General features: G+C 40.7%; 2 protein-coding genes across 2 annotated transcripts in view; both read left to right on the forward strand.

Annotated features, from left to right (window-relative positions):
* Positions 1 to 27,975, forward strand: part of GLRX (glutaredoxin) — a 380,777-nt gene that overhangs the window by 90,888 nt on the left and 261,914 nt on the right. The window contains exon 2 of the mRNA XM_044064125.1: positions 1,929 to 2,047. Within this exon, the coding sequence (XP_043920060.1) occupies positions 1,929 to 2,042 (114 nt within the window). The 3' untranslated portion in view covers positions 2,043 to 2,047. The remainder of the gene's footprint in view (positions 1 to 1,928; positions 2,048 to 27,975) is intronic.
* ELL2 (elongation factor for RNA polymerase II 2) overlaps positions 14,285 to 27,975 on the forward strand; it is a 213,953-nt gene continuing 200,262 nt past the window's right edge. Inside the window, exon 1 of the mRNA XM_044064460.1 lies at positions 14,285 to 14,296. Coding sequence (XP_043920395.1) covers positions 14,285 to 14,296 — 12 coding nt within the window. The remainder of the gene's footprint in view (positions 14,297 to 27,975) is intronic.

Here is a 27,975-nt window from a genome sequence, read left to right on the forward strand (position 1 = left end):
TAGTAGGAGAAAGCATCATATTGTGTTTGTTTTTTTTTTTTTTTTTGCATTTTTAAACAAAACATTTGTTATTTTGGATTTTTATGTAATGTTTCTGCCACATAGATTGTGAATATTCTGAAGGTTTTAAAAGATTAATAATGTTGATTGGTTATTTGCATTTTAATTAAAATTAAGTTGAGCTGCTTATTGGACGAGTATGTGTAATAAAGTTGTGTTTACTGCAGCTGTGGTGGTTTGGCTCAGCTTTTCTACTTAGAAAAAACAAAAAAGACTGGACACCTTGGATAGCTATATCACTTTGCTGCATTTTATTATAGTTGCCTCGACTGCCTTCACACTAGAGAAAGTAGTGATTTTTTTTCTGCTGCTCTCTCTGCTGATGGTGTCCCATTCTTTACTATCTTGCATCACACAGTGTGCACACTAACAATGAACATCATAATAAAATTTCATGAAGGAGTTTCTCCACCACCAGAAACCTGGACATTTCATTCCTTTTTGTTCAGTCACAGTTGGTGTCAGTATCATGAATATGTGCAGTAAGTCTGTTTAACATGCGAGTCACGGAGGGTCTGCATGGAAGAGCGAGCTGGTTTGCATGGAAATGTGAATGTGATGTAATTGGGCATGCCATGTGCCCAGCTATGGCATCTTGTTGAATTTGATTATATGATTGTTCTAAATGAATGTGCACAGTGATTCAGCAGAACACTGATTTACCATCTGAAACACAGCTCTGAAAGTCAGTAAAGCTGATTCTATACAATATGACATGAACAAGTACAGGCCTGTCCAACATGTAAGATAACTGCCTAAACATCTGAACTTGACCAAGCAGTTGGTTACTAAATAGAAAAGAGGTGGCATATGGAAATAATTTAACATTCATATTACAAACTATTTTATCTCCCAAGCTTTAATTAAAAATATTTTCTAGTGCACTAAAAGGTGCTTACTGCTGTCATAACCTAACTTTTCTCTTAAGTATTACAAAAAAATTATCTCCCAAATGATCAGTTGGTTAGTGATTTCCTTGTAATTTCTGCCATGTTGGGTGGTGATATTTACTAAAGAAGATGCAACCTAGGAAGTTGTCTCCTACAATAACAGAATATTTGCCATTGTTCTTGTATTTTTTTTTCTTTTCCCCTCCAGTGCTTTCCTTTTCCAGAAGGAACTCTTCCTATGTCACAGTTGCCACTATAGCCATACATTCCTGTAGCTAAAATATATCTTGTTCGCCCGGTTTTCTACTGGGACATATCACTTCAGTAAACTAGGGTATCCTCTGCTTCTTGGTTTAGTTCTGGGAGCTTTGGCCCCTTCTGATTGGCTGAACCATTGTTTTCTACTGCAAAAGAACTGAGAAGTGCTCAGAATGCTCGCATTTTGTCAATATTGGCTAGCATTTTTAACATGTGTGCTTCAGAAAAGTTTTTGTTTCTGTAATGCTGAAGTTTGTTTTAAGTTTAGCCTTGGTACAGGAGACCCTCTTGAAGATCTGTTATGAGTAAGTATTTTATTTGTCATACATCTGAGCACATTTCACCTTCAAGCCTTCTTCCATCAGTAAAATCAAAGTGTACAAGGAAAGGGAAAGAAGGCTCAGATGTGCGAGTGTTGCAGTGATTCAGGTTTGAGAACCGTTTGGCTGACCAGGCTTACCTGATGGACAACTATAACTAGCCACCATTTCTTACTATCCTAGATTCTGTCATTTGCCTGCACATACACACAGATTTTCTAGCATACCCTGAATTCTACTACCCTAAGTAGGGTCTTGTATTCAGGAATAACATAGACAAAGTAAATCGAAATTTAAATTTTTTTGCAATTTTTGGTGATTTTTATTTAGACTGTCTTGTGTGGTCTGATTAAAACTTTTTTGCAATCCGCTCAAGTTCTATATCACTGCTTATTTTTAGGTTCCTCGTGTATTTATTGGGAATGAATGTGTTGGAGGAGGGACAGATGTAAAGAGCTTGCACCAAAATGGACAGTTGGAAGGAAAATTGCGAGCCATTAATGCTTTGGCATAACATCAGTAAGTAACAAAATGAACTGGGTAATTTTTAGCTACCGTTACATTTTTTATAGGCAATACCATAGTCGCACAGAACATTTTAAAATAACAATACTATGGATATCCTTTAACTGTGTGCACATGGGTCTTGCAACACACAACATAAGACAATGTTGCGCTATGTTTAAACTATACACTACTTCATCTCAGCCAGCCAAATATTGAGTGCATTGACATGCCTTGTCTACTAAGAGGGCACTAAACATTCACAAAAATATTTTAAATAAAGTCTTGCATGCTAACTGACTCGGCATAATAATTCAGCAGTTAACAATTTTTTTTTTATTCAGAAAATTTATCTTAACCTTAAATATTACTAATGTTTATAAACAGGTCAATATTGCACTGTCTGACGTCTCTTTCTGAGATGAGTCTCAAAAACCTATGAATATTTTTCCGCAGATGGAAATAGAACAAGTCACTGATTTAGAATGTTCAGTTAGTTTTTTAAGCTTTTGAACAGCATGTCAGCATTCTGTATATACTAGAATATAATAAAATTATCAAGAATAATCCGTTTCAGGATGACTGTAAGGGCAGCCCATTTCCTAGGCAATACATATACATTTAAATATGTAAAGTCAGTAGTCTGTGCTAGAACCTCACTGTATTCTTTATGGAATGTCCTTTACTTTTCGGTTGGATTTATTATAGTGTGATAATTAAATTCCATGGATGAGACTGACTTTCATAAGTCTGACTGCTGACTATACCTGGAATGTGGATGTTAGGTTGGAAAACGCAAGACAATCCTAATAATTTTAGGAGAGGAAAGGGGGACTGCGCTTGAAAGTTGACAGTTCCCAGTTTAATTGATTACTGACGGATACCCTCTCAGATTAGGCACTGTGGCATGTGTGTCTCTCTCTGTATCTGTGTGTATGTCCCCTTAAGATGGTCAAACATACATATTGTTGACAGCTTCTCTGTCTGCCCAGTTTAGTCGAAAAGAAAGCTGTCAGCAGTGGTGCAAGATTGCTGTTAATATCTAGGTTGGAGAATTTGCCTTTTTTCCAGTATTGTGTGGTCTCTGAGTTGGTATATATAATTAGTGGAGGGGTGCAGCCTTCCACACTGGGGTGCCTGTTTACACATAAAGGGATACGAGATGGCTATTTTATCTTTGGCAACAGCAGTTAGGAATGTTGAATGTATGACCTGCTTGACAAGTCAATGAGGACTGGAGCGGGACTAGCCTGATGTTAGGATTTGGGGGGGGGGGGGTAACACTGCATTATTGTGATCATTTGCTGCACTCTGGAGCCCTGTTCTCCTTGGCACTATATTGGGTCTAGTTTGGTTTATGGCAGGGGCAATTTCTGACATATTGACAGTTGGTTGCCACACTAAGAGGATTGAATACTCAACATTACCCTCATGTTAAGACTACAGGGCAGCCTGAGTAGCCTACTCTTGGTGAGATAAGCAGTAGAAGCTAAATTAGACATGCTAATTTGAGTCGTGGGATGAGGAGAGATTTATATCTTCGTGGCATCACAGAAATGGGTGTTGAAGATGGGATTTCTTAATAGTGGGAATGGGATTTGGAACCCTTGGTGCAGAGGTTTTTGTCTGGACTTCCTAAATTTGTAACGGGCCAAGGAAATTTGAATTAACAGGATACTTCTAGTCATTTTTCTTGTGTACTAGAGGCGCAGAGATGAGTTTGTTACTGATTGCCTTTTTTTTAGAACTAATCTGGATGGCCTGAGGTCAAGGAAGTCTCCAGAAGATTCTCACTGTATTGCCTGTTATAGGTGACCTGAGTCAAGGGTTGTTGTTTGGTGAATGGTTTAGAGAGGGGTAGGGAAAACAATTAAGTCACTTTGCAGGCCCTATTGTAAAGAAATCAATTGCTTTATTCAGAGGGGCTAATTCCATAGATCATATTAAGATAATGAAGGAAATTATTGAAATTAAATTGTACTGTAACAGTCTCTACTCACACTGCACTTTGCTTTTAATGAGAAACATTGTGGTTTTGATGATAAAGAAATGAGGTAAAGAGGTGCCAAAAAAATTCTAATATTTTGGAACAGTGTCCAGTCTCGTGGATTGGTTTGTTCTAAGCTGTTAAGTGGTCTGGGAGTGCTGGTGTGACTCATCTCCATTGCTAATATATTTAGTCATTATTATATGATGAATAGTTTATAGCCTAGTAGTGTTCCATGTATACAGATGTACACTACTGACGTGTTAATACATTTAAAAGTCAAAAGGGTGCTGCCAGTGCTCCAGTTTTTACACATACAGTTTTGCACTGAATGAGTAGCGTTTTGTATGGAGAATGCTGTTAAAAACAGAAGACATCAAGAGCATTGTAAGAACAAAGTTATTCATCTCTGAGCTCTCAAAATGGGGATGGGAGTATTTCATTTGCATTGACATTTTTTTCTGTAATTTACGGAGAAAATGATATCAGGCATTGCAGAACTTGTATCTTTTTATCCATAAACTGTTCTTAATCATCTTTTTAAGAGATTTTATTGTTTTATGTCAAAGTAATGCATTGGTTTCAGGGGTAATCAATTAACTCTTATCAGAAGTGAAGAAATCACTTATTGGGTATTCAATGGGGGCTGAAAATTTTAATTATCAAGGTGCTGCTTACTGTGCTGGAACCGAAGTCTTCTTAAGACACAAGTCTTGCTGGCTGGATTCTGCTGAAATCAAAGTCTAGTTATAATTGCATTCACAGTCTGTTGCCCACAGAAACTTGCAGAATATACACTGATGTAGCACCAAACTCTGTCACTTTAAGAGCAGTAATTAATAGCTTTTTATAACAAACCACACTGACTACTGTTGCAGCTTTAGTTACACTGTACCACTTCTCGGTCAACATAGAAAACTTTTCTGTACAAAATACCTCTCCTACAATTTCATTTGCTATAGTCTTTTTATACTCCTGTTTTTCTCCTTGGTATTTTATTTTGGTCTTTGTATGAAAACATCCGTTTACTGGTGTTTGCAGAAAAATGTTTTCATCCTGTAGAGAAACAATACTGATGGTCTTTTTAAGGAAACATCTTGTGCAAATGCTGACTTGATGAAAGCATATCCACTCAAACTATTTTGCTTAGCAATGTCATATAATAAAAACGCATACCGATTGGTTTTCCTGTTGTCCATTTTTTAAAGAAGCCGGTTAGCTTTCATACTGACAATGAAATGCATACATCCTGTTTTACAGACTTAGCAAAAATGTAAGAGGTCACCTTTCTTGCTGACTGTTTGAAATGCGTAGATTCTTGCTGATTCTATAGAAAACATGTTGAGCAAATTCCTTATTTTTCAAGCCACATTCATTTAGTATGGATGCTAATCGCATATTGCTAAACTCTATTTCTACATTTCAGCAAACTTTATTTTATACCTTATTTATTTTGCATATTTGTAACAGAATTATTTTCAATCTTTTATTCACTGTTAAAAACACTCTCTAACGGGCTTCTTCGATAATTATAAGGAGGTAATGAAAGAAATCTATTTAAATCTGCTTCTTTTGTATATTACTCATAGCTTTGTAGATCAATGTATAACTTGTACAATTCTCTACACTCTTGAGATGTCAGTGGTGTCCTTCCTACACTTGGATCTTGTGTATTCCTGTATTTAGAGAGAGAGAGAGGGACACATGGAAAGACAGAGACTTATATATGTATATATATATATATATATATATATATATATATATATATATATATATATACAGACACACACACACACACACACACACACACACACACACACACACACACACACACACACAAACAGTAGTAGATCAGTGAGTATGCCTTTCAATGTGTGTCAGAAAAGCATAATGCAATGTAAATTTGTATAGTATACAAATTAGACTGTGCCTTTTTGCTTGTAACTGTCAGTTTTAACATTTATATTCCAAGGCCTCTAGGAAGAACAGGTAAGGAGCGAGGACAAGTTGGGGCAATGCCTTCCTTCTGTTTGTGTGCCAACAATGAAACAGTGTGTAGTGATTAGCATTCCTACCTCACAACACTTGTCACCACAGTGTATTCCTTGTTTTGGGATGACTCCTCTGCAGAATATATATGTTCTGTCTTATGGCCTTTATGGGAGAGGGGGTAATCTGGTTTGTCCTACATCCCAAAAGAATTGGGGACAAGTCAGTGGGCAGGGTTCACATTCTTTTAGATGCATGTGCTTTGTGCAGTTATCCTACAGTAAACTGGCATCTCTTCCAGTAGTGGCTCCTGCCTCATACCAGTTGTTCTCAAGGTTAGGCTTTGGCTCCCTATGACCTTGAATTGTATAATTCAAATACTGAAGATGTATGTGCAAATCACTGACAACGTTAACAAAAGTGGTATCTCTTTCTATGGAATGTGCAATCACAGCAACACTTTGTCACTATAGATGGGAATCTAAATGCAGTGCAGTACAAAAAAAGCAGGTTCTGCTAATGTCTTGTATCTTCAAACTGGTGAAGTGCAACTGCTTATTTGTGTAAGGTAATTGCAGACAACGAAGCACCATCAGCCAAAAGCATTCTAATAAAAAGAGCAAAGCATCATTAACCTCCAAAACTGCTTTAAGCTGCTGAATCACGTAGGCTTTTTGTCACTTTCTTAATGCATCTCACCATAAATGTGACCATTGAAGTAGAAAACCCAATACACTGTGTGGCAGTTTGGTCTTAAGCCATTAAATGTACTACCATGCAGATGAGATATTTTGGCCATAAAAAATAATACAGTGCCATTTCTTCCCAAATTAATTGAACTGTCACCCCTAACTCACTATGGGAATTTTTCTGTTATTTGAGGGGAGACCAAGCAAAGCGATCAATTTCCTCTGACTGCTCAGCACTGAGAAATGTCTTTTTCATTAACTGAAGAAAGTTCACGGTGTATCAACATTAAGTGGCATTGGTGGGTTTAGGATGAGGATCAAAACTGTTCCAAATCCCATGTTTTCCTTATGTTTCCTTCACACCATGAAAATGTCATTGCCAGTCATATTCTTTTAACTTTGAAATTCTCTATTCCCTTCTTTACTCTTAGTTCAGTGCAAAAGACTGTCACTCAGTCTTGATAACTTTGTGTCAGTACTGGCTACAAACACACAGTGTATGTATCTGCAATATTAGAAAAAAGGTATGCGAGTACTTTGTGTTTGTGGTTCATTATTTAATTATCCTGTCGGGTAAGTGGCCTCCATTTATTAAGCTAAATTCCATCCTTCTCACATTGTGTTACAATCAAATATCCAGTTTTGACCTCAGCCAATACCACTTTTCAAATTGAACATTCCAATTTTCATTATAAAATATTGCATGTACAACTCTGAAATGTATGTCAAATCTGTGCATGGTTGATAGCTCTGTTTCTTATGAGGTGTGAAGGCTGCCACCCTAGCTAGATAGAATTTTGTAAATAAGTGTATGTCATTGTAAATATTAATACGATCCACAGGCTTGTGTAACAAATGTAAGAAAATTGTTATGTTCTCAGCTTCAAAAATGTAACCACAGTGTACCCTGCTGGAAGAAAGCTGATAAGTAAAGCATTTTATGACTGTTTGATCTCAAGCTTGGAGACGGGATGTCTGGGCTGGAAATTCTTTCTATTGTTTTAAGATGAGATAATTACTAGGCTTTACATTAAAAGTGTCCTTTATTGTTGTGGCTTCCTGGCAGGTGCAGATTACAAAAACAAATGTTAAAATATTAAGTTCTGTGAGCCTGGAAAACTTAAGAGAAGAGACTAGAATGATGCAATCTGAAATGACTCTACAGTACTGTGTATTATCAATTTGAGCAGCAGTAATAAGAATGCTGGTAAAGTAACAACTGGAATAATGTACTATAAAATTTATTTGTAAAACGCAAAGCTTTCAGGTTAAACGACCCTTCCTCAGTGCAAGATCGATCAATTTAAGGACAAAAAATAAAATAGCATTTTGTATTTTGTTCTAGAGCTGACAACAACTCACCAGCACTTTGCCTTGTAAGTAAGATATTTAGGTACAGTGATTTCTCTTAGAGATAGAAATGGCAAGATTAGTCTAGCTGTTTTTCTATATTTGTAAGACTGTCCTACAATATTGTGTTAAAGAATGTTCTTGTGATTTCTGAACTCTTTTTATTGTCCTTGTTTTGAATGGAGTATTATTTTCCGTTTTTATTATTAAATATTTTTAAACCTTTCAACTGTGGCTGTTTTGTGTAGAGATAATTTAAGCTCCGAGTACTTGCATGCATTTGGTGATGCTGTATAAGCCACTCCACTCCAATAACCTTAGGTTACACTTACTATTTTGATAACAGTAATAGCACACAGTGGAAATTGGTCACCCTTTGGGAAGGGCCATATAGTAGCAGATAAGCAGTGGTTGGTGGCACTGATTTCTACCTTGTCATCTGGGCAGGAGGGAGCATAGCTGGAGAACCTATGCCAGCATTCCCCATGAGTGTCTGTATATATTCATATCTCAAAGTGTGTGTATGTCAGCTACTTGGGGCAGGGACACGAAGCACTGGTTGGACAGAGAGGGTACTGGAGGTTTTGGCTTGACCACTCGGCTGAGATCTTTACCCTGTAGCTGTGCCAGTGGGGAGTCTTACTGAGTATCTGGAAAGAAAGGGAGAAACCGTCACCAGACTGACTGATCTCTGTGCTCTTAAGGGAAATTGTACTTTTACTGTGTGTGTACTTCTTATACTTCCAATGTGCATGCCCCTCACTGGTGCTAGTGGTGAGGATTGAGGCTCCTTGATTACTGAGCCAGTGCATAAGTGTCTCCTTAATTGTTTGGCAGTGGTGGAATATCCACATCAGATATTAATTGGTTGATAGTGGTGAGTTAGCCACATCACACATTGATTGGCTTGTAGTGGTGTGGATAGTAAATTCCTGTAGCTTGTGTACAGTAATCACTGAAGGTGTTTTTATACTCTAAATCAGCCATGCAGTGACTAGTTCAGCTCACACTTGTTTTATGTCTTTTGTTTGCTTAGTCAGCGCAGGCAAGCATGTCAGCAGAGGAGTTTGGCAAGCTGACAAGCAGCCAGTTAGCCAAGATGTGCCAGGCTAAAGGACTGGTGCATGGAAACCTGACTAAGGCAGACATGATTGCAGTTTTGGTCACAGCTGTATCTGAGAATAGCAATCGGGAGGATGATCAGACTGGCCATGGAGATGTACAACACTCAGAGAATGGACAGCTCAACCTTTCTACAGAGGACTTAAAAATCCGTCTGGAGTTAGAGACTTGAGTTCAAGGCCAAGCATCTGGAAATAGAAGCAGCAGAGAGACTGAGGTGTCTAGAGACTTGAGGAGAATGAGAAACTGCTATGCTTGGAAGCTGAGAAGGAGAGGCAGATGCAACATGAAAAGGAGATGCTGACTCTTCAGCAGAGTCCTGGAGGTAATAGGGAAGGGAGTAACAGGACCCCGGAAGCACAAAAGGTCTGCAAATTTCTTCCACAGTTGAGGCAGATAATTTTGATAGTTTTAAAAGAAAAACCAACCAGTTCCGTGAAAGGTCCACCATTTATTGAACAAGAATAAAAACAATTGACTTTGTACTAAGCAATTTCACCCGTTCCCAATGCTGGGCTTTCACCCGTTCCCAATGCTGGGCATCATCGGAGTACACATCAAATTAAATATATTCTTAAATACACAAAAGACACAATGCCCTCACATTAAAAGCCAATAAAAATCGTGACTCAATGATTTATGCAAAATACCTGTTAAAATGTATATATGCTTTTTAAAAACATATAATTTATATATCTACACATATAGTTTCTAACAACCTATAAATTAATAAATGTTAAACTTTTAAAATTTGTATATTTAATCATCCATTAAAATGTTTTGATTAAATACAATGAGATTTGTGTTTTAATATACTAGAGATAGAAATATGCTCATTAATGCATGATGAATTTGATACATCCAATCTTAATTGCCAAAGACATTCTTTGGCTTCCAATAAATTCTTTTCATCTCCCCCTTTTATATTGTTAGGAACTCTATCACAAAAGTATTTTTTTTTTAAATGAATACATTTCTGGCTGAGAGTGTATAGTGAGCTCACTGATTTCTTGTTTTTAATATCCCTAACCTGTTTTAATATACGTAATCTGAGTTTTCTAATGGTTTTACCAACATAATACAAAAAACAGCACGATGATTTGCATTTTTGTAAGACGGGATAGTATGGACAATAATCTATTTGATTAATTTTTTTGTTACGAAGGGATGAACAACAGTATTAGTAATGTGCTTGTTGATACCAACAGTAACATGGAGGTTGCAGGTTTTGATATGATTTTATATGATGTAGGAACTCACACTCCTGAGTTTAATTGCAAAATACAAAATGGTGTTTTTTCAGTTTATAATTATACTGAGTCTGTCTTATCGTTGAATCATTTTGCTTTGTTTAAAAAAGGTTTTACATTTGTTTCCATGTTTAGGTATGACACTGGAAAAATTTTAATTTTAGATTGTATACAAGACAAATTTAAAAATGTTTATTGCCAACAACCCTAGCCCCAGTAACAATGAAAATATATATTTTTTAAAAAAGATCAAGTACTTTCATTCCCCCACAAAATCCTATGGTCCATATATTTGAACAACTGTGTGAAACACCGATACGTAGGTGTGTTAGGAAGGAGAAGGTGGTTCAGGACAACCTGACAATAGGAGAGAGGTTTTGCTTAAAGGAGTTAATGACCACAGGTAATTATCTGGTAATGAAAACAGACAAAGGGGGTGGGGTTGTAATCATGTCCAATATGGACTATTCGAGTAAAATGACACAAGTTAAATAATAATTCTACATAAGAGAAGGTTTCTAGATTTGAGGTATCTAGAGCATATACAAAATTAGACTGGCAGCTATATGAAATGTTAATGGATGGTTTGCTTGATAAAGATGAATATGATTATTTAATGGTAGAGTTACCTATTATACCATCCATTTTTGGCATTCTGAAAATCCACAGGGATGTGAACAATCCACCTTATAGATGGATAGTTTCGGCCAGAGGGTCTAAAACTGAGGCTATAGCATCATTTGTGGATTTCAATTGCAAGGCAGTTTTGAACCAGTTACCTCACATTTTAAGACTCCTGGCACTGTCTTGATAAATGAGGTGATTGAAAAAAGGAAAACAGTCTTTAAACCTATACTTACAAGCGGATTGAGTGCTGAAAGATTAAATTCTGATAAAAGAAAAAAAAGGTGCCTTAGTACTCCCTTTCAATGAAACAGCAGGGAAGATTATTATTATTGTACAGAAAACATGGTCAAGTGTTTTTAAGGGTAGCAGTGAACTCACTGATATTGGGAGCACCCCAGATGTAATTTACAGTAGCGATACTAATTTGAAGGAATTAATGGAGGTAGATGTTAATGCTAACATGAACAAAATATCAAAAATCAGTAAATGTGGAGTATGCAGCACATGTAAATTTATAAATGATGGGCCTTCTGTTGCAGTTACAAAATCCAGGACATCTAATAGTTCTCTTATAATTTTGAACTGCAACACTAAAATGGTTGTTTACATTGCTACTTGCATAAGTTGTCCAACGTATTATGTTGGTAAAACCATTAGAAAACTCATTACGTATATTAGAACATGTTAGGGATATTAAAAACAAGAAATCAGAGAGCTCGCTATACACTCACAGCCAAGCAATGTATTAATTAAAAAAAAAATGTATTTTTTGTGATAGTTCCTAACAATATAAAAGGGGGAGATGAAAAGAATTTATTGGAAGCCAAAGAATGTCTTTGGCAATTAAGATTGGATGCATCAAATTCATCATGCATTAATGAGCATATTTCTATCTTTAGTATATTAAAAATCTCAGTGTATTTAATCAAAACATTTTAATGGATGATTAAATATACAAACGTTAAACATTTATTAATTTATAGGTTGTTATAATTTATATATCTACACACAGTTTCTACGCTTTTAAAAAGTGTATATACATTTTAACAGGTATTTTGCATAAATCATTGATTCACGATTTTTATTGGCTTTTAATATGAGGGTGTTGTGTCTTGTGTGTATTTAAGAAGAATGTATTTAATTTGATGTGTACTCTGATGATGCCCAGCATTGGGAAAGGGTGAAAGCACTTAGTGCAAAGTCAATTGTTTTTATTCTTGCTCAATAAACGGTGGACCTTTCACAGAACTGGTCGTTTTTTGTTTTACAAGTATTTTTGTTTTGTTGACGCAGTTATTTACGGAATTTTGGTAGTTTCATTCACATGTTATGGAGGGTATGTAAACAGTATGATGTTGACCAAAGGCTCTGGGTGTGGTTCCTGACCCCCTTACTCCATGGTAAAGCTGTAAATGTACTTTCCAAAATATCTGAAAATGATTTTTTTTAATTATAATGCTGCAAAGAATTGTTTGCTAGAATTTTTTTAAGCTAACACCTGAAGCTTATAGGAAAAATATTTATGAGCATAGATGCAAGGCAGATGAAAGTGTGTGTGAATATGTTGTTGAACTAAGCACTTATTTTCATAGGTGGGTGAGTGGATGTCGGGTCACCACTTTTGAAGTCCTGGCAGACCTTTCAGTGAGGGAACAAGCCCTTAGCACTTTGCCTGAGGACATGAGGATCTGGTTAGCTGATGCAGTGTGCTACTTCAGATGAGTTGGGGAAGAAGGGAGACCTATACCTAGCAAGCAGGGCATCTCTGCACAGGAAAGGGGCCCCACAGTGCTGCTCATATGTCTAAGAGAACCCATGGATGGCAGTCCAGACTGTCCCAACAGAATCGGACAGTAGCAGGGGAAGCCAGTAGTCTAGGTAGACATCCAGGACCTAGGGTTAAATGTTTTGAATGCAGCCAGTGGGGCCTGTAGCATATAGATGTCCATGGAGGCAAGGTGGGGAACAAAAGGTGAGAGGGCCAGTAAGTGGGAATGACGAAATGCAAATAGGTTGTGTTGAGACAACAGGGGTACCGAACTACCATCCTGCAGATGTCCTGATAGGGAAGGATTTTGATGAGGCAGTACCATGTGTTTATGCAATTACATGCAGTCAGGCTTGGAAACAAGCATGTGGGTCTGGTAGCCTGGGGGAGACGGTCAGACTGCATACTTGCAGACAGGACTGGTGAGGTGGTTACTTCAGGGAGGGAACTACCCTATAGCAGTGAGACTGAAGGTGAGCCACAGCTGCTTGTTTGGTACTGATGTTCCCTTGGACAGAGGACTGCAAAGGTAGAAGTGAGTAGTAGTACCCAGGCTGACAGTGAAACACCACTGTCAGAGGATGCCAGACTTCCTGTGGAAGGGGAGCTGGAAAGGGTTACAAAGGGAAAGTTGAGACAGGCTCAGCTGTTGGACCCTACATTTAAAAGGCCTGAGACAGGTAGCTAGTGAGGCACCTGATTCTCAAGGGAAGGGGGAATCTGTATACTGAGACAAAGGGTTACTGTATAGAGTGGACCCCTGAGGGAGGGCTAGAGGGTGAGAGAATATAGCAGTTGGTAGTGCCTAGAGCCTACCATCTGCAATTCTAGCCATAGCCCATGATATTACCTTTGCAGGTCATATGGGTATAAAACATACAAAGAGACATATTATGCAGTACTTCTATTGGCCTGGAATTTTTAGAGATGTAACCGGGTACTGGAGGACCTGTGAGCAGTGGCAGGAGACAGAGTGAAAGCTCCTTTGTTTCCTTTGTCTGTGATTGAGGATCCATTTTGGTGGGTAGCTATGGATATTGTGGGGCCTCTGAGTATCCCAAGTTCCACAGGGAAAAAGTATATCCTAGTGGTAGTAGATTATGCTACCAGATACCCTGAGGCAGTGGCCTTGTCCTCCATTGAGGCAGAAAAGGTGGTAGATGCTTTGTTGATTTTCAGCTGGGTAGGTTTCCCAAAAGAAATAGTGACTGATAGAGGTGCCAATTTCATGTCACACCTGCTGACTTGTCTGTGGAAGTACTGTGGGGGTGAAGCACCCCCTACCATCCCCAGACTAATAGCCTTGTGGAGAGGTTAAACTCTACACTTAACTCCATGCCACGGGCATTTGCAGACCAGTTTAAGAGGGAGTGGGACAAATATTTGCCCCATCTATTTGCTTACAGAAAGGTTCCCCAGGAATCCACAGGTATGGGAATAGGGTGAAGGGGCCTGTAGAATTAATTCATGATGAGTGCGAAGGTGAGTGTGAATCTCACAAGGAGTCTGTTGTGGCATATGTTCTAAACCTCAGGACAAGGCTCAGGGAACTCATGGGCTTCGCCCAAGAAAACCTGGCACAAGCCCAACAGCAAAAAAAGGTCTGGTGTGGCAGGAATGCTCGAGCTAGAGAGTATGCTGTAGGGCAGCAGATAATTATTCTCATTCCTGTCCGATACAGCAAGCAGCCTGGGATGGGACTATACAAGGTGGTAAAGGTCAGTGATAACTACATGGTGGAACTGCTAGGTAGGAGGCAGGAGCACAAATTGTACCATGTTAACATGATGAAACATTACCATGATAGGGAGGCCGTTGTGCTGAGTATTTTCAGTGGATTGCAGGAGGAGTCCTAGAGATCTGGTGATTGATCTCCTCAGTGAGGCTTGGACTGACACCTCAGTGGAAGGGTAACAATGTCCCAGCAGCTATCTCCTATCCAGGTTTGAGAAATCCAAGCAGTGTTACAGGAGTTTGGGGACATGTTCACTGGGAAACCAGGGTGCACCACCAGGTGTATACAGGACCCCAAAGGCCTATTAGGCAGGCCCCTTATAGGTTGTCTGAGAGAGTCAAACAGACTCTGAGGGAGGAGATACGGGAAATGTTGGAACTAGGGTAATTCAGAAGTCAAACAGTCCCTGGACCTCTCCAGTGGTGCTAGTGCCAAAGAAGGATGGCAGCACCAGGTTTTGTGTGGACTGCAGGAAATTAGTCATGCAGAGTCAGATGCTTACCCAATGCCTAGGACAGATGAAGCTGTAGAGCAGCTAGGTGAGGCCTAGTATCTTCCCACCATTGATCTTACCAAGGGTTACTGGCAGGTGCCCTTGCCTCCCAGTGCTAGAGAGAGGTCAGCCTTTGTGACTCCTTTTGGCTTGTATGAGTTCAGAAAGATTCCCTTTGGGATGAAAAATGCCCCAGCAACTTTCCAGAGGCTGGTAGATCATATCCTAGCAGGAAGGTTTGCCCTTGCTTACCTAGATGATATTGCCATCTACAGCCATTCCTGGCAAGAGCACCTTCCAGCATGTCAGTGAGGTGCTTTAAAGACTACAGAGGGCAGGGTTGACCATTAAGCCCAGCAAATGTCAGGTGGGTATGGCAGAGGTGGTCTACCTGGGACATAGAGTGGGGAGTTGCAAGATCAGGCCAGAACCTGCCAAAGTGGAAGCCATTCAGGTATGGCCTGCACCTGTTACCAAAAAGCAGGTGAGGGCATTCTTAGGGGACAGCAGGGTACTACAGAAATTTTGGCTCCAGTTATAGTACCATAGCTGCTCCCCTCACAGACCTGACAAGGAAAAACAAGCCAGATAAGGTAGTGTGGACCACAGCATGTGAGCAGGTATCCCAGAAGCTTAAAGAAGCTTTGGGAGGACGCCCTGTGTTAGCCAGTCCAGATTACAGCAAATAATTTGTTGTGCAGGTGGATGCTTTGAACATGGGGTGGGGGCTGTCAAAGGGAGAAGAGCACCCAGTGGTTTCTCAGTCGTAGGCTCCAACCCAGGGAGGAATGCTATGCAGCTCTCGAAAGGGAATGCCTAGCCATAGTGTGGGCACTGCAGAACCTTCAGACTTCTCTGTATGGAAGGAAATTCACTGTAGTTACAGATCACAATCCCCTAGCATGGTTACATTGAGCCAGCCTGCAGAATGCCAAGTTACTTAGGTGGAGTCCAGTGTTACAAGCATATGATGTGTCAGTGCAGCACCGCAGTAGGATTAGCAATGCCAACGCAGATGGGCTGTCAAGACAGGGAATGGGGTAAGGTATACTCAGACCTAACCCTCTCGAGCAACATTTCTCAAGGGTCACTTGAGCTTCCAACCTTGCTAGATAGAATTATTTACAAAATTGTATTTCATTGTAAATATTAATATGATCCACAGGCTTGTGTAACAAATTTAAGAAAACTGTGTTATGTTCTGAGCTTTAAAACTGTAACCACAGTGCACCCTGCTGGAAGAAAGCGGATAAGTAGCATTTTATGACTGTTTGATCTCAAACTTGGAGACAGGATGTCTGGGCTGGAAATTCTATTGTTTTAAGACGAGAAATAATTGCTAGGTTTTACGTGTAAAGTGTCTTATTGCTGTGGTTTCCTGGCAGGTGCAGATTACAAAAACAAATGTTAAAGTTTTAAGTTCTGTGAGCCTGGGAAACTTAAGAGAAGAGACAAGATGATGTAATCTGAAATGACTCCGCAGTACTGTGTATTATCATTTTAAGGAAAGAAAGAAAAGCATTTTGTTCTGGAACTGACAACTCACCAGCACTTTGCCTTGTAAGATATTTAGGTGGAGTGATTTCTCTTAGAAATAGAAATAGCAAGATTATTCTACCTGTTTTCTATATTTATGTGAGAATATCCTACAATATGTTCCTGTGATTTCTGACCTCTCTGTTGTCATTGTGTTGAATTAATGAGTATCGTCTTGTATTTTTATTATTTATTATTAAATATGTTTAAACCTTTCAACTGTGGCTGTTTTGTGTAGAGATAATTTAAGCACTCTGAGTTCTTGCATGTATTTGGTGATACTGTATAATCCACTCCAATAGACTTAGCCCTGGGTTTCACTTACTATTTGGATAACAGTAATAGCACACAGTGAATCGGTCACCCTTTAGGAAGAGCCTTATAGTAATTGATAAGTAATGGTTGGTGGCAGTAATTTCTACGTTATAGTCTGGGCAGGAGGGGGTATAGCTGGAGAATCTGTGCCAGCCTTCCCCAGGAGTGTCTGTATACAATTCATATCTTAACGTGTGTGTGTGTGTGTGTGTGTGTGTGTGTGTGTGTCTGGTACCTGGGCAGGGACACGTGTGTGTGTGTGTGTGTGTGTGTGTGTGTGTGTGTGTGTGTGTGTCCGGTACCTGGGCAGGGACACGTGTGTGTGTGTGTGTGTGTGTGTGTGTGTGTGTGTGTCCGGTACCTGGGCAGGGACACGTGTGTGTGTGTGTGTGTGTGTGTGTGTGTCCGGTACCTGGGCAGGGACACGAAACACTGGTTGGACAGAGGGGGTGCTGGAGGTTTTGGCTTAACCACTCTGCTGAGATCTGTACCCTATAGCTGTGCCGGTGGGGAGTCTTATTGGGGGATCTAGAGAGAAATGGAGAAACCAGCCTCAGACTGACTGTGATCCCTGTGTGCTCTTAAGGGAAATTGTACTTTACTGTGTGTGTACTCGTCATCCTCCCAATGTGGATGCCCCTCACTGGTGCTAGTAGTGAGAATTGAGGCTTCTTGATTACTGTGCCAGTGCATGGGCATCACATGAACGTTCTAATTTTTTTTATTTTATTTTTTTTTATTTACTCTTTGATGCCCAGGTTAGTCCTCGTAGGCCAATGTCCTTTTATTCAGGGGAGACCTCTAGGTGGTATTAGTACTGACTAGGGAAATTTGGCCAGGGCACTGGGGAACTTCACCTGCTTTTTTGTATAGTCAAGCGCCATGGGATCTTTTACATCCATCTAATCAACCACCAGCTCCAGCAGAGGGACCTGTTTAGCATCTCATCCGAAGGACCACACACTGGGAGTGAAACACCCCCTTTGTGCTGCACTACAGTGTCAACATCAATTACTTGGTGTGGAAGTAACCACAGCCTTCCTATCTTGCAGCACCAAGGGAGTGTCCACTACCACCGAGCTACTGACATTAGTCTTCCACACTGAGAGTCTGACAATTGTAAAATAAATTCTTAGCAATGAATATCTACTGCCACCAATCAAAAAAAATTGCCCCCTTGACTACGGGAACAGTTCATAAGTCATTGTACTAAATCATATAAGTTAATCAAGACAACTTTTTGTGAGTATGAAGTAGTAGTTATTAATCATGTTGTGAGATTCCTAGTTGAAGTTGATAGCAAGTCCTTAGTAGATGATTTTGTTCCACATAGTGAGAGGGGTTTCCCATTTTTTTGTAGTGGAAAGTTGAGGGCAGTGCTACCTTTATATATACCACAGAAGACAGCACAAACCAGACCATAACAATGTAGCAACTCTTGCAAAATTTAGTTTTTCTCACTTTTACAGTGTTGTCATAAAATCAAATGCAGACATTTTAGCTTGTTTCATATGAAACTGAGCACAGGCCACAAGATATAGGATCAGTGTTCTTTGTTCTAGAAACAACCACCACCAGAGTGGTGCGAGCATACGTCTTTTATATAATACAGCATTAAATGCAGTACACGAGACCTGCTTTGTAAGTGTGAAAGTGTGATTCAGAAACACTTGGTAGTCATGTATTCTCCATTTAGATTTATGGTTTGGATTTAATTTGTATATAATGTCTTAAAAAGCACTTGGCTTGAGAACACAATTCTGAACACAATTCTGAGTAATTGTACAGAGAGCTAGAAGCAAAACCAGCCTGTAGCTCCATCTGTCCTGCTAGCACTGGTAACAAAAGCCATGCAAGTCTCTGGTAGTGGAACATTTTCCTCTAGTGATTGTCACATGACCCTCTCCTATATGGCATCTGTTTCTCAAACCTTCAGTCCAGTACTACTGGTTATCCACATCTGAGGACAGCTGTAAGTTGTGCATTGCTATTCATTCCTTCACTGACTCAAACTAAAATAAAAAAAAAAAATGCAGTGTAGTTCATTTTTGTAACTAAACATTTCTGCATTGTATAATACAACTCTCCAAACAACATTGTAAGGAATATATAGACAGTATCGTTCATTTAATTCCATATCTTTTGATCATCATTTCTCCATAGTAATTCAGAAGTCCTTCTGTCTGGCTCAAATATTTTTAAGGCGTTTCCTCTAGATCCAAAGGATTCTTAATGCCCCTTTAGTTATCTTTTATCAGGCCCATTTTTGAATATAGTACTGCGTTTGGTAGATATTTGTCAAATATCACTCAAATAGTCCAAAACAGGAATCCAGGCACCTCGAAGCTGGAAATAATCCAAGTTATAGTTTTAAAAACATTTTAATGCGAGCGCTTCCGTTTACATAAATAAAATGAACTTCAGACCTGAGGGTCTAAAGAAGTTCATTTAATTTTATTTATGTGAACGAAAGTGCTCACATTAAAAGATTTTTAAACTATAACTTAGATTATTGGATTATTTCCAGCTTTGAGGTGCCTGGATTCCTGTTTTGGATTATTTGCTTGTGTTTCAAATATCACTCAACTTGAGAGACTTCAGAGACTCTAATACAGTAGGACTGACAGCCCTCTCCCTGTTTCTTACAGATTTCTGGTGGTCATCTGTGTCTACTTTTCAGGCATGAAAGACATGACCATGCTTGACCTTGTGTTCAAACACAGAACAAATGACTGAAGGACCCACACCTTAATTTACAATAAGACAAGTTGTTCCCCATCTCGAAAATAACATTACATTAAAAAGATTAGCACCTTTGCCACTTTCTAGAAGAACTTATTACATGTTTATGGTCCATGCCAAATTCTTAATTTTCTATCTTGCCTTGTACACCTCACAACTTTTCAGTACAGTTTTTTGGCTAGGCTACTAATGGTCTGTAGACTGATTGTCTGGTACTTACATTTGAACTTGAGAACAATGCTGAAAAAGGTGAGCAGTGAAAATACAAAATCCTGTGTAATGCATCCGCAGAAAAAAACTTTCAGGATGCCTTCCACTGCACTCTGTTTTGTGTGTGCAGCAGAGAGTCATGCATTTTCCTTTTATGCAAAATTCTAACTGGCCTTTTGCATTTTAGTTGCTTTACAGTGAGTGTAAACAGTGCTTGTGTGAATGTGTCTGTCATATTTAATAAATGTTTTATCATTCACTTTACATTTGTTCATAGATGTTTGTTTCATTAATCTTGTTGCCAATATCCCCATTATACAAGCTGCAGTTGTCTATCTCAGTCTTGCTTATTAGTTTATCTGGAGATGTGTTTCAGCAGGGAGCAGCTTCTAATGCTCTTCTTTCCCCATCTTATTTCCAGTATGCTCTCATTTATTTGTTTTGATTTATCGGATGGGTGGATTAGTCCAACAATCCTTTTCAGTCTCAACACAGGCCATAAGGCAATACATTTCTTAGAGAATTTGCTTACAGCAGTTCATTTGTATTTCTTTCTTTTTTTTTTTTTTTTTTTGTGCGAGTTCCTAAAAGATGATCTAGCCTACTCTTCTGTCAAGTCATAGTTAGCTGCCATTTGTGCCCCTTAATCCTCCTTTGCTTTCTAAGACTGAGCTTAAGCAGTTTCTCAAGGAATTCCTTCATTTTAATCCACACAGGAGGGCTGTACCTCCTCCTTGGAATCTCAGTTTTGCTTTGGAAAAGCTTAATTTGTCACATTTGACTCAGAGGCTTCAGCATTTTCGAAACTCTGTACTTAAAAAAACATTTCCCTAGTAGCTCTTGCCTCTGCAAAAAGGTTTTCTGAGTTTCAAGCTCTTATGGCCTCTCTTCCCTTCCTTATTTCCATAAGGATAGGGTGTCTCTTGTGGTTTAACCCTTCCTTCATGACCAAAGTGGTTATATGAGTTGTCCCTCAGTCAAGCTATTAACTTACCTGCCTTCATTCCAATCCCCAAAACGAGTGAAAGACACTCCTTAGATATGAACAGACAACTTGGATTCTAGTTGGATAAGACTGAACATATCAGGAAGACGGATAAACCTCTTGTTTCCTTCCAGGAAACCAAATTGGGCAACCCAGTCTCTAAGCAGACTATTACTAGATGAATCTGTAAATCCATTTCTCACCATGGAATGTCATTCTCCTCTACTATTATAGGTTCATAGGTTCATACTAGGCTATCTGCCCGAGGGCATTTACAAGCCTAGCCCATAGATGTTCTTCATCTCACATTGCTGCAGTCCTTACACTTGGGTAGTCCGCTGTCCTCGGTCGGCCCGAATATCAAAGTATAAGGCTGACATCGGTCAAGGCGCATTTGACTGACATCAGGACGTCAGGGTACAAATGCGCATGACCGACGTCATATCCTCAGTCTTTTTTGCCGCATGGTCCGATGCAGAAGCAGCGTTGCAAGTGCCGGTTGGCGTTCTGAAATTGTTCGATTTCAGAGTTTCAGACCGAGTCAAAGTTGGCTAAGTACCCGTTGGGAATATTTTAGTTTTTCTTGCCTCAGTGGTTTACCGGATGTCAGAAAAAGTGAATAATTGTATTTCTTGTGGGAAACAGATACCATAGAGACTATCATACTTTGTGTATTCCTTGTTTAGGGCCTGAGCACGACGTTGTTGGGTGTCGCTCTTGTGCTAGATTCAATAAGCGCACTATAAAGAGAAGATTAGATTGTGCCAGGTTAGTCTTCGGGAAGCGGTGCAATTATAAAATGCCGTCGGATGCTCCGATGCCCGCTTCTTCGAAGAAGCGCAAGGACAAAGCAGTTAAGCCTAGGCTAGAAGAACCGTCCGTACCGGACACCGGTTCTTTAGAGGTGTCAGTGGAGCCGGTGGTTCCACCGGAGGTTTCTTTGGGATCCCAGGGAGAGACTTTGTTATTGCAGGATGTGGCCTCTCAGGAGGCAGATGAGGCTGATGAGGCTTCTCAGGTTACTATACTCCCCTCCCTGCCTAGGGTGGTTAGGCCCTCTCCTTCTGTTTCCAAGGCTTCTCCCAGAGGCAGGCCAGGTTTAGCTTCGGTTGGTGTCACCCCTAGTTCTTCAGGAACTGTGCCCAAGAAGCATATGCTTAAAATGGCAGAAGATTTGATTACTTTGATTAGGGGTTCTTTGCCCCCTCCTGATAAGAGACCTAGGGTGGAGCCTGAGCTAGGGAGTTTTGAGCAGGCTTGGATGTTTCAGAGTCTTGGCTGAAGACTTGCAGGAGTACTCTCCTTATTCTGATTCTGATGTGGATGATTCTACTCCTTCTGCTTCTCCTCCTGAGGATTTTTCTTTTCAGAAACTCTTCATTCCATGAGGGAGCATTTTAAGTGGGAAGGTCAGGACTTCTCTGATTCCAGAAAAAGGCTTAGGGAATTTTGTTTTACCCCAGCATAGGCCTTTGGCTATACCTCCTGTTTTGGATGTAGTGGAAGATGTTTTACAGAGGCTTCTCTTAATCCTGATTCTTTCCCTCCTACTCCTGTTAAACCGGTTACGTATTACAGGGTGCCTGAAGCTCATTTGTATCTTTTAAGAGTCCTAGGGCAGACCCAGAAACTGTTAGCCAGGGGCCTAAAGGTGTTAAGGCTTCTGTTGTCAAGAATCCGGTTCCTGCAGATAAAGAGGCCAGGGCCTTGGATAGATGGGGAAAGAAAGTTTATACTTCTTCCACTCTAGCTATGAGGGCTTTGAATTGCCAGTTTCACATGTTGAAATACCAAAACTATCTCCTTTCACAATTGAAGTCTAAGGTTGATGCTCTGGCGGAAGGTATTGTTTGTAAAGAGTTACAAGATTTAGTACATGTTTCTGAACAGGTGGGTAAGCATTCTTTGCAATGTGGTTTTGATGCTGTACAGGCCTCGTCTAGGGTGGCTGCCACTGGGTCAGTTCTTCGCAGGCACGCCTGGCTGAGGGATCAAAATTTATCTGACCATGTTAAAACAAGGATTTTAGATGCTCCTTTACAATCTGATGTGTTGTTTGGTTCTCCTGTTGAGGCAGTTTTAAAGAAAATGGAAGACAAGGCTAAGTCTATGCAGACTGTTAAAGATTTTTTGCAGGTTCAGCCTCCAAAGTTTAGTAGAAATTGGCCTACTAAGGGGTGGACGTATCCTTCTTATGATTCCCAGTCTAGGGGCAGATCTAGACGTGGTAGGGGCAGAGCTCAGGGCTCTTTCAGGCCTAGAACAGGGAGTTCTCCTGCACAGTCTTCGGGTGAGGGCAGGGGTCAGTCCTTTCGTAAACAGACCCAATGACCTACCTTTTCAGCTGCCAGAGCCTTCTCGTCTGGCAGCACCTTTGGGAGAAAGGTTGGCACTTTTCAAAGAAAATTGGAGTTTAATTACCCAAGACAGATGGGTATTGGATATCATACACCACGGTTACAGGTTTTATTTCCATACCTTGCCTCCTTTCAAAGGCATGCCAGACGTTCCTCCTCAACAAAGAATAGAGGCTTACCAGCAAATTTCTCTGTTACTCCAAATAGGGGCCATACAGCCGGTCCCTATGCCAGAAGTGGGCCTAGGATTTTATTCTCGCCTGTTCCTAGTACCAAAGAAGGGAACACATGGAGACCAATTTTGGATTTATCTATCCTCAACACTTATCTGGACATTCCCAAGTTCAAAATGTTGACGTTACAGCAGCTTTTACCTCTGCTGGGCAAAGATCATTGGATGGTAACTTTGGATCTCAAGGAGGCTTACCTTCATGTTCCTATCAGACTAAGTTGCAGGAAGTATCTGCGTTTTCGAGCTGGGACTTCTCACTATCAGTTCTCTGCATTGCCCTTTGGCTTATCTACTGCGCCCAGAGTGTTCACGAAAGTTCTGGCTCCAGTGATAGCTTTCTTCAGGCTAAAAGGAATACAGATCTATCCTTATTTGGACGATTGCCTGATTCTGGCTCAAGGAAGGGACGAGCTTCTTCATCATTTGGAATATGTGATAGCAGTGCTAAGATGCCTGGGGTATTCTGTGAACGAAATAAAGTCCAGTCTAGTACCCTCTCAGGACATGTGCTTTCTGGGTGTAAGACTGAATACAGCATCCCAGATGGCCTTTTGACCCCGGACAAACAAAAGAATCTTTCCCTTTACTTCCATCAACTATCTCATCAGTCCGGGCTGACTGCAAGGACAGTCCTTCAAGCCTTAGGGTTCATGGCATCTTGTATTCTGGTGCTTCCCCAATGCCAAACTGCATATGAGGAAGCTACAATGGTATCTCAAAATGTATGGACACAGCACTGCCAGGATCTGGACACTGTCATTCAAATAATACCTTGCATTCAAAAGGAATTTTTGTGGTGGGCTCAGGAATGTCACCTAAACAAGGGACTCTCTGTGACCCGGCCAGAGGCGAGTCAGATTTTAACGACAGATGCCTCAGACAAAGCTTGGGGAGCTCATCTAAATGGAAAGTGGATACAAGACAAGTGGCCTGCCAGACTACAACATCTACATATCAACTTGAAGGAAATGTTAGCAGTCCAGTTTGCATTAATAGCTTTCAAGGATTTACTTCTTCCAGGGCAGGTGTTGATTCTAACAGACAACACAACTGTCATGTGGTACATCAACAAGCAAGGGGAACACATTCTTATCCTCTATGCAGGCAAGCAATGATTTTGTGGGAGACTGCTCTGTTTACAGCTCAATCTTCAGGCAAGGTTTCTGCCGGGAGCACAGAACTCCTTAGCAGATGTGTTGAGCAGACGAATTATGGATCCCCACGAGTGGAAATTGGATCCTCATGTATTTCAGAAATTGACAGTGTCATGGGGAACTCCAGACATAGATCTGTTCGCTTCTCCACTAAACCACCAGCTGCCAAAGTTTTGCACAAAAAGGTTTCATCCCACAGCTTGGAAAGTGGATGCTCTTTCCTTCAATTGGAGCAATCTTCATGTGTATGCCTTTCCGCCTCTGCCTCTCCTCCCAATGGTACCCATTACTGAGAAGCCTGGTACGGAAGCCTCCATGGCCTTTGCCTTCGATTCCACACCTGTTGTCTCAGGAGGACAGTCATTTGCTCAATGTCAAGCTTCACTCTCTGCACCTAACAGCCTGGCATATTCTGTTTTGAACCATAGTGGGCCTCCACTTCCACAGCAAGTTTTGAATGTTATTTTGGAAGCTAGAAGGCCTAGTACAAGGAAAGTGTACGCAGATAAATGGAAGAGATTTTTATTTTGGAGTGCAGCAAAGATTTTGATGTTTCTGAGCCTAATTTAAGTGTGGCTCTTCAATATCTTACTGAGTTACTGGACAAAGGTTTGTCCTTCTCTTCTATTAAGGTTCATGCTGCAGCAATTTCGGCTCACTATGATTGTGACCCACCATTGTTTTCTCATCCTTTGTTCAAGCAATTTCTTAGAGGGGCAAAGAATATAAGACCCCCACGAAGAGCTCCTACTCCTGCTTGGGATCTCAATTTTGTGTTGGAGAAACTCACTCTACAACCTTTTGAGCCTGCAGCTACTACTGAATTAAAATTTTTATCATGGAAGACTGCTTTTTTGTTGGCTATCACTTCTGCAAGAAGGGTTTCTGAGTTGCAGGCCCTTATGGCGGTTGAGCCTTTCTTAATTTTCCATAAGGATAGGGTATCTTACGTACTAATCCTTCCTTTATGCCTAAAGTGGTTTCTAGTGTGGCTTTAAACCAAACTATTCATTTGCCTACTTTTTATGCAAATCCCCAAAATAAAGGGGAAAAGATTTTGCACACTTTAGATGTACACAGGCAGTTGCGATATTATTTGGACAGAACTAAAGGGTTCAGGCAGTCTCAGCAGTTATTTGTTTCTTTTGCTTTGAGTTCTCAGGGCAAGCCTGTGTCAAAACAAACTATTTCTAAGTGGATTGGGTTTTGCATTGCTTTCTGTTATTCCCATTATGGCAAGGAGATTCCAGCTGGGATTAGGCCTCATTCCACTAGGGCTACTGCCACTTCGACAGCTTTTGAGGGGTGGCAACTAAGGATATTTTGGAGGCAGCTACTTGGAGTTCAGTGCATACTTTCTCTAGGCATTATCACCTACCACTTTACTCTAAATCCAGGGCTGGTTTTGCCACTGCTGTTTTGCAGGGCATTTTGGCAGCTCCTGCTTCCTTATAGTTTGGCCATCCTGCCTTACCTCTGCTTTGGGATTCTACCCAAGTGTAAGGACTGCAGCAATGTGAGATGAAGAACATAGTACAGTTTTGTACCTACCATAAATGTAGATGTTCGAAGATCTACATTGCTGCAGTCCAATTTACCCTCCCTCCTTCCCCTGTGTAGTTAGAGGCGGTTGTGTGGGTTGGGTTGTCAATATGAGGTATATTGTACATATTTTTAGTGCTAGGATGGTTGGTTGGTTGTTTGCTGTCTTTTGGTTTTGACCTTTATTTTTAGGGTCTTCTGACATCTGGGGCAAGAAAAGACTGAGGATATGACGTCGGTCATGCGCATTTGTACCCTGACGTCCTGATGTCAGTCAAATGCGCCTTGACCAACGTCAGCCTTATACTTTGATATTCGGGCCGACCGAGGACAACGGACTACCCAAGTGTAAGGACTGCAGCAATGTAGATCTTCGAACATCTACATTTATGGTAGGTACAAAACTGTACTTTTTGTGGCTTACGCCACCCCTTTAGTATGGGGAACTATACCCATTATTTTGCTGTGCCTCTGTCGAGCAGTGACACTGAGGTAATCCCTGGGGTATATCTGCGATCTCCCATCCATTGGTCAAGATTTCTCTTGAACAAGGCCAGCGAGGTGCTCTGCCTCACATATACCGGGATTTATTCCACAGCATAGGGAGTCTTTGGGTGATGAATCTATCCCTCCAGCACGTCCTATTAATAGCCGTGTCGAGATTTAAGTCTCCCGCCCTTGTGGCTCTGACGGATCTAGATTTTTTGAGGTGCAGCATATTCATTAAATCTGGGTTTGACATGGCCTTGTATGTTAAGCAAAGGTCACCTCTGAGCAGCGTGCGACTGAATAGAGCTGGAGTTCTTTCAGTCGGGCAGCATAGGACAGATGTTTGAGACCCTTTATCCTTTTGGTGAGGAACTTTTGTGGCCTCTCCAGCTGCTGCAAGTGTCGGGTCAGATACATTCCGAATGGGGCATTGTACTCCATCATTGGTCTGATGAGTGATGAGTATAGGAGACTATGACCTCCCTTGATCTAGATGAGAATCCCTTCATGATAAGGTGGGCAATGTAGAAGGTCTTCCTAACTACTTTAGCTACATGGGTGTCGAATGACAGACTACTATCAACCTGGGTCCCCAGGTCCCTGATAACTTCTTCTGTGCTCAGTGGATTGCCACCTATTTGGTAGCTAGGGGTAACCTTGTTTTCCCGAAGGGTATGACTATGCATTTTTGGCATTTAACTTTAGGCCATGGCTCTGGCACCAGTTATCCATTTCTGTGAGACCCTTCTGAAGGATATCTGTGTCAGATGTGTTTTCTACTATGGCGCCCAGTTTGCAGTCATCTGCAAACTTTGTCAGCCATAACCCTCCTATGTTTGCTTGTACTTCGGAAAAGTAGATGCCAAACAAGAGTGGGCCCAGGACTGAGCCCTGTGGTACACCACTTGTGACATGCTTTGAGTCTGACATGGCGCCAGCAACTCTGACCCTGTGGCTTCTGTCACTCAGCCAGTTTGCAACCCCTCTTGTGATGTATGGGTTAACATTTAAGCTGATGAGTTTTTCAATGATACCAGAGTGGGGTATTGTATCGAAGGCCTTCGCCAGATCGAGGTAGGCTGTATGGACTGCCTTTCCCTCATTGTATGGACTGCCTTTCCCTCACACTTCACTTAAACAGTTTCCCCCTCTGGAGCTTTTTTCAAAGGAATTGAAGTCAAGACTATTCTAAAAGCAGCCACTTGGTCATCTGTTCACACATTCACAAAACATTACAGGGTAGATGATGTTCTTCGTGTTTCACTGTTGCAGTCATAACTGTAGGGTGCTCCTGCCGGCAGGCAGCCCGAGGTCGGCCAGAATCCCAAAGTCTGGGTCCGGCGTCGGCTGTACAAGCTAGTACCCTGACGT

The sequence above is a fragment of the Protopterus annectens genome, chromosome 2.part2, assembly GCF_019279795.1.
Source record: "Protopterus annectens isolate FY-2018-M chromosome 2.part2, PAN1.0, whole genome shotgun sequence".
NCBI classification, from domain to species: domain Eukaryota; kingdom Metazoa; phylum Chordata; order Ceratodontiformes; family Protopteridae; genus Protopterus; species Protopterus annectens.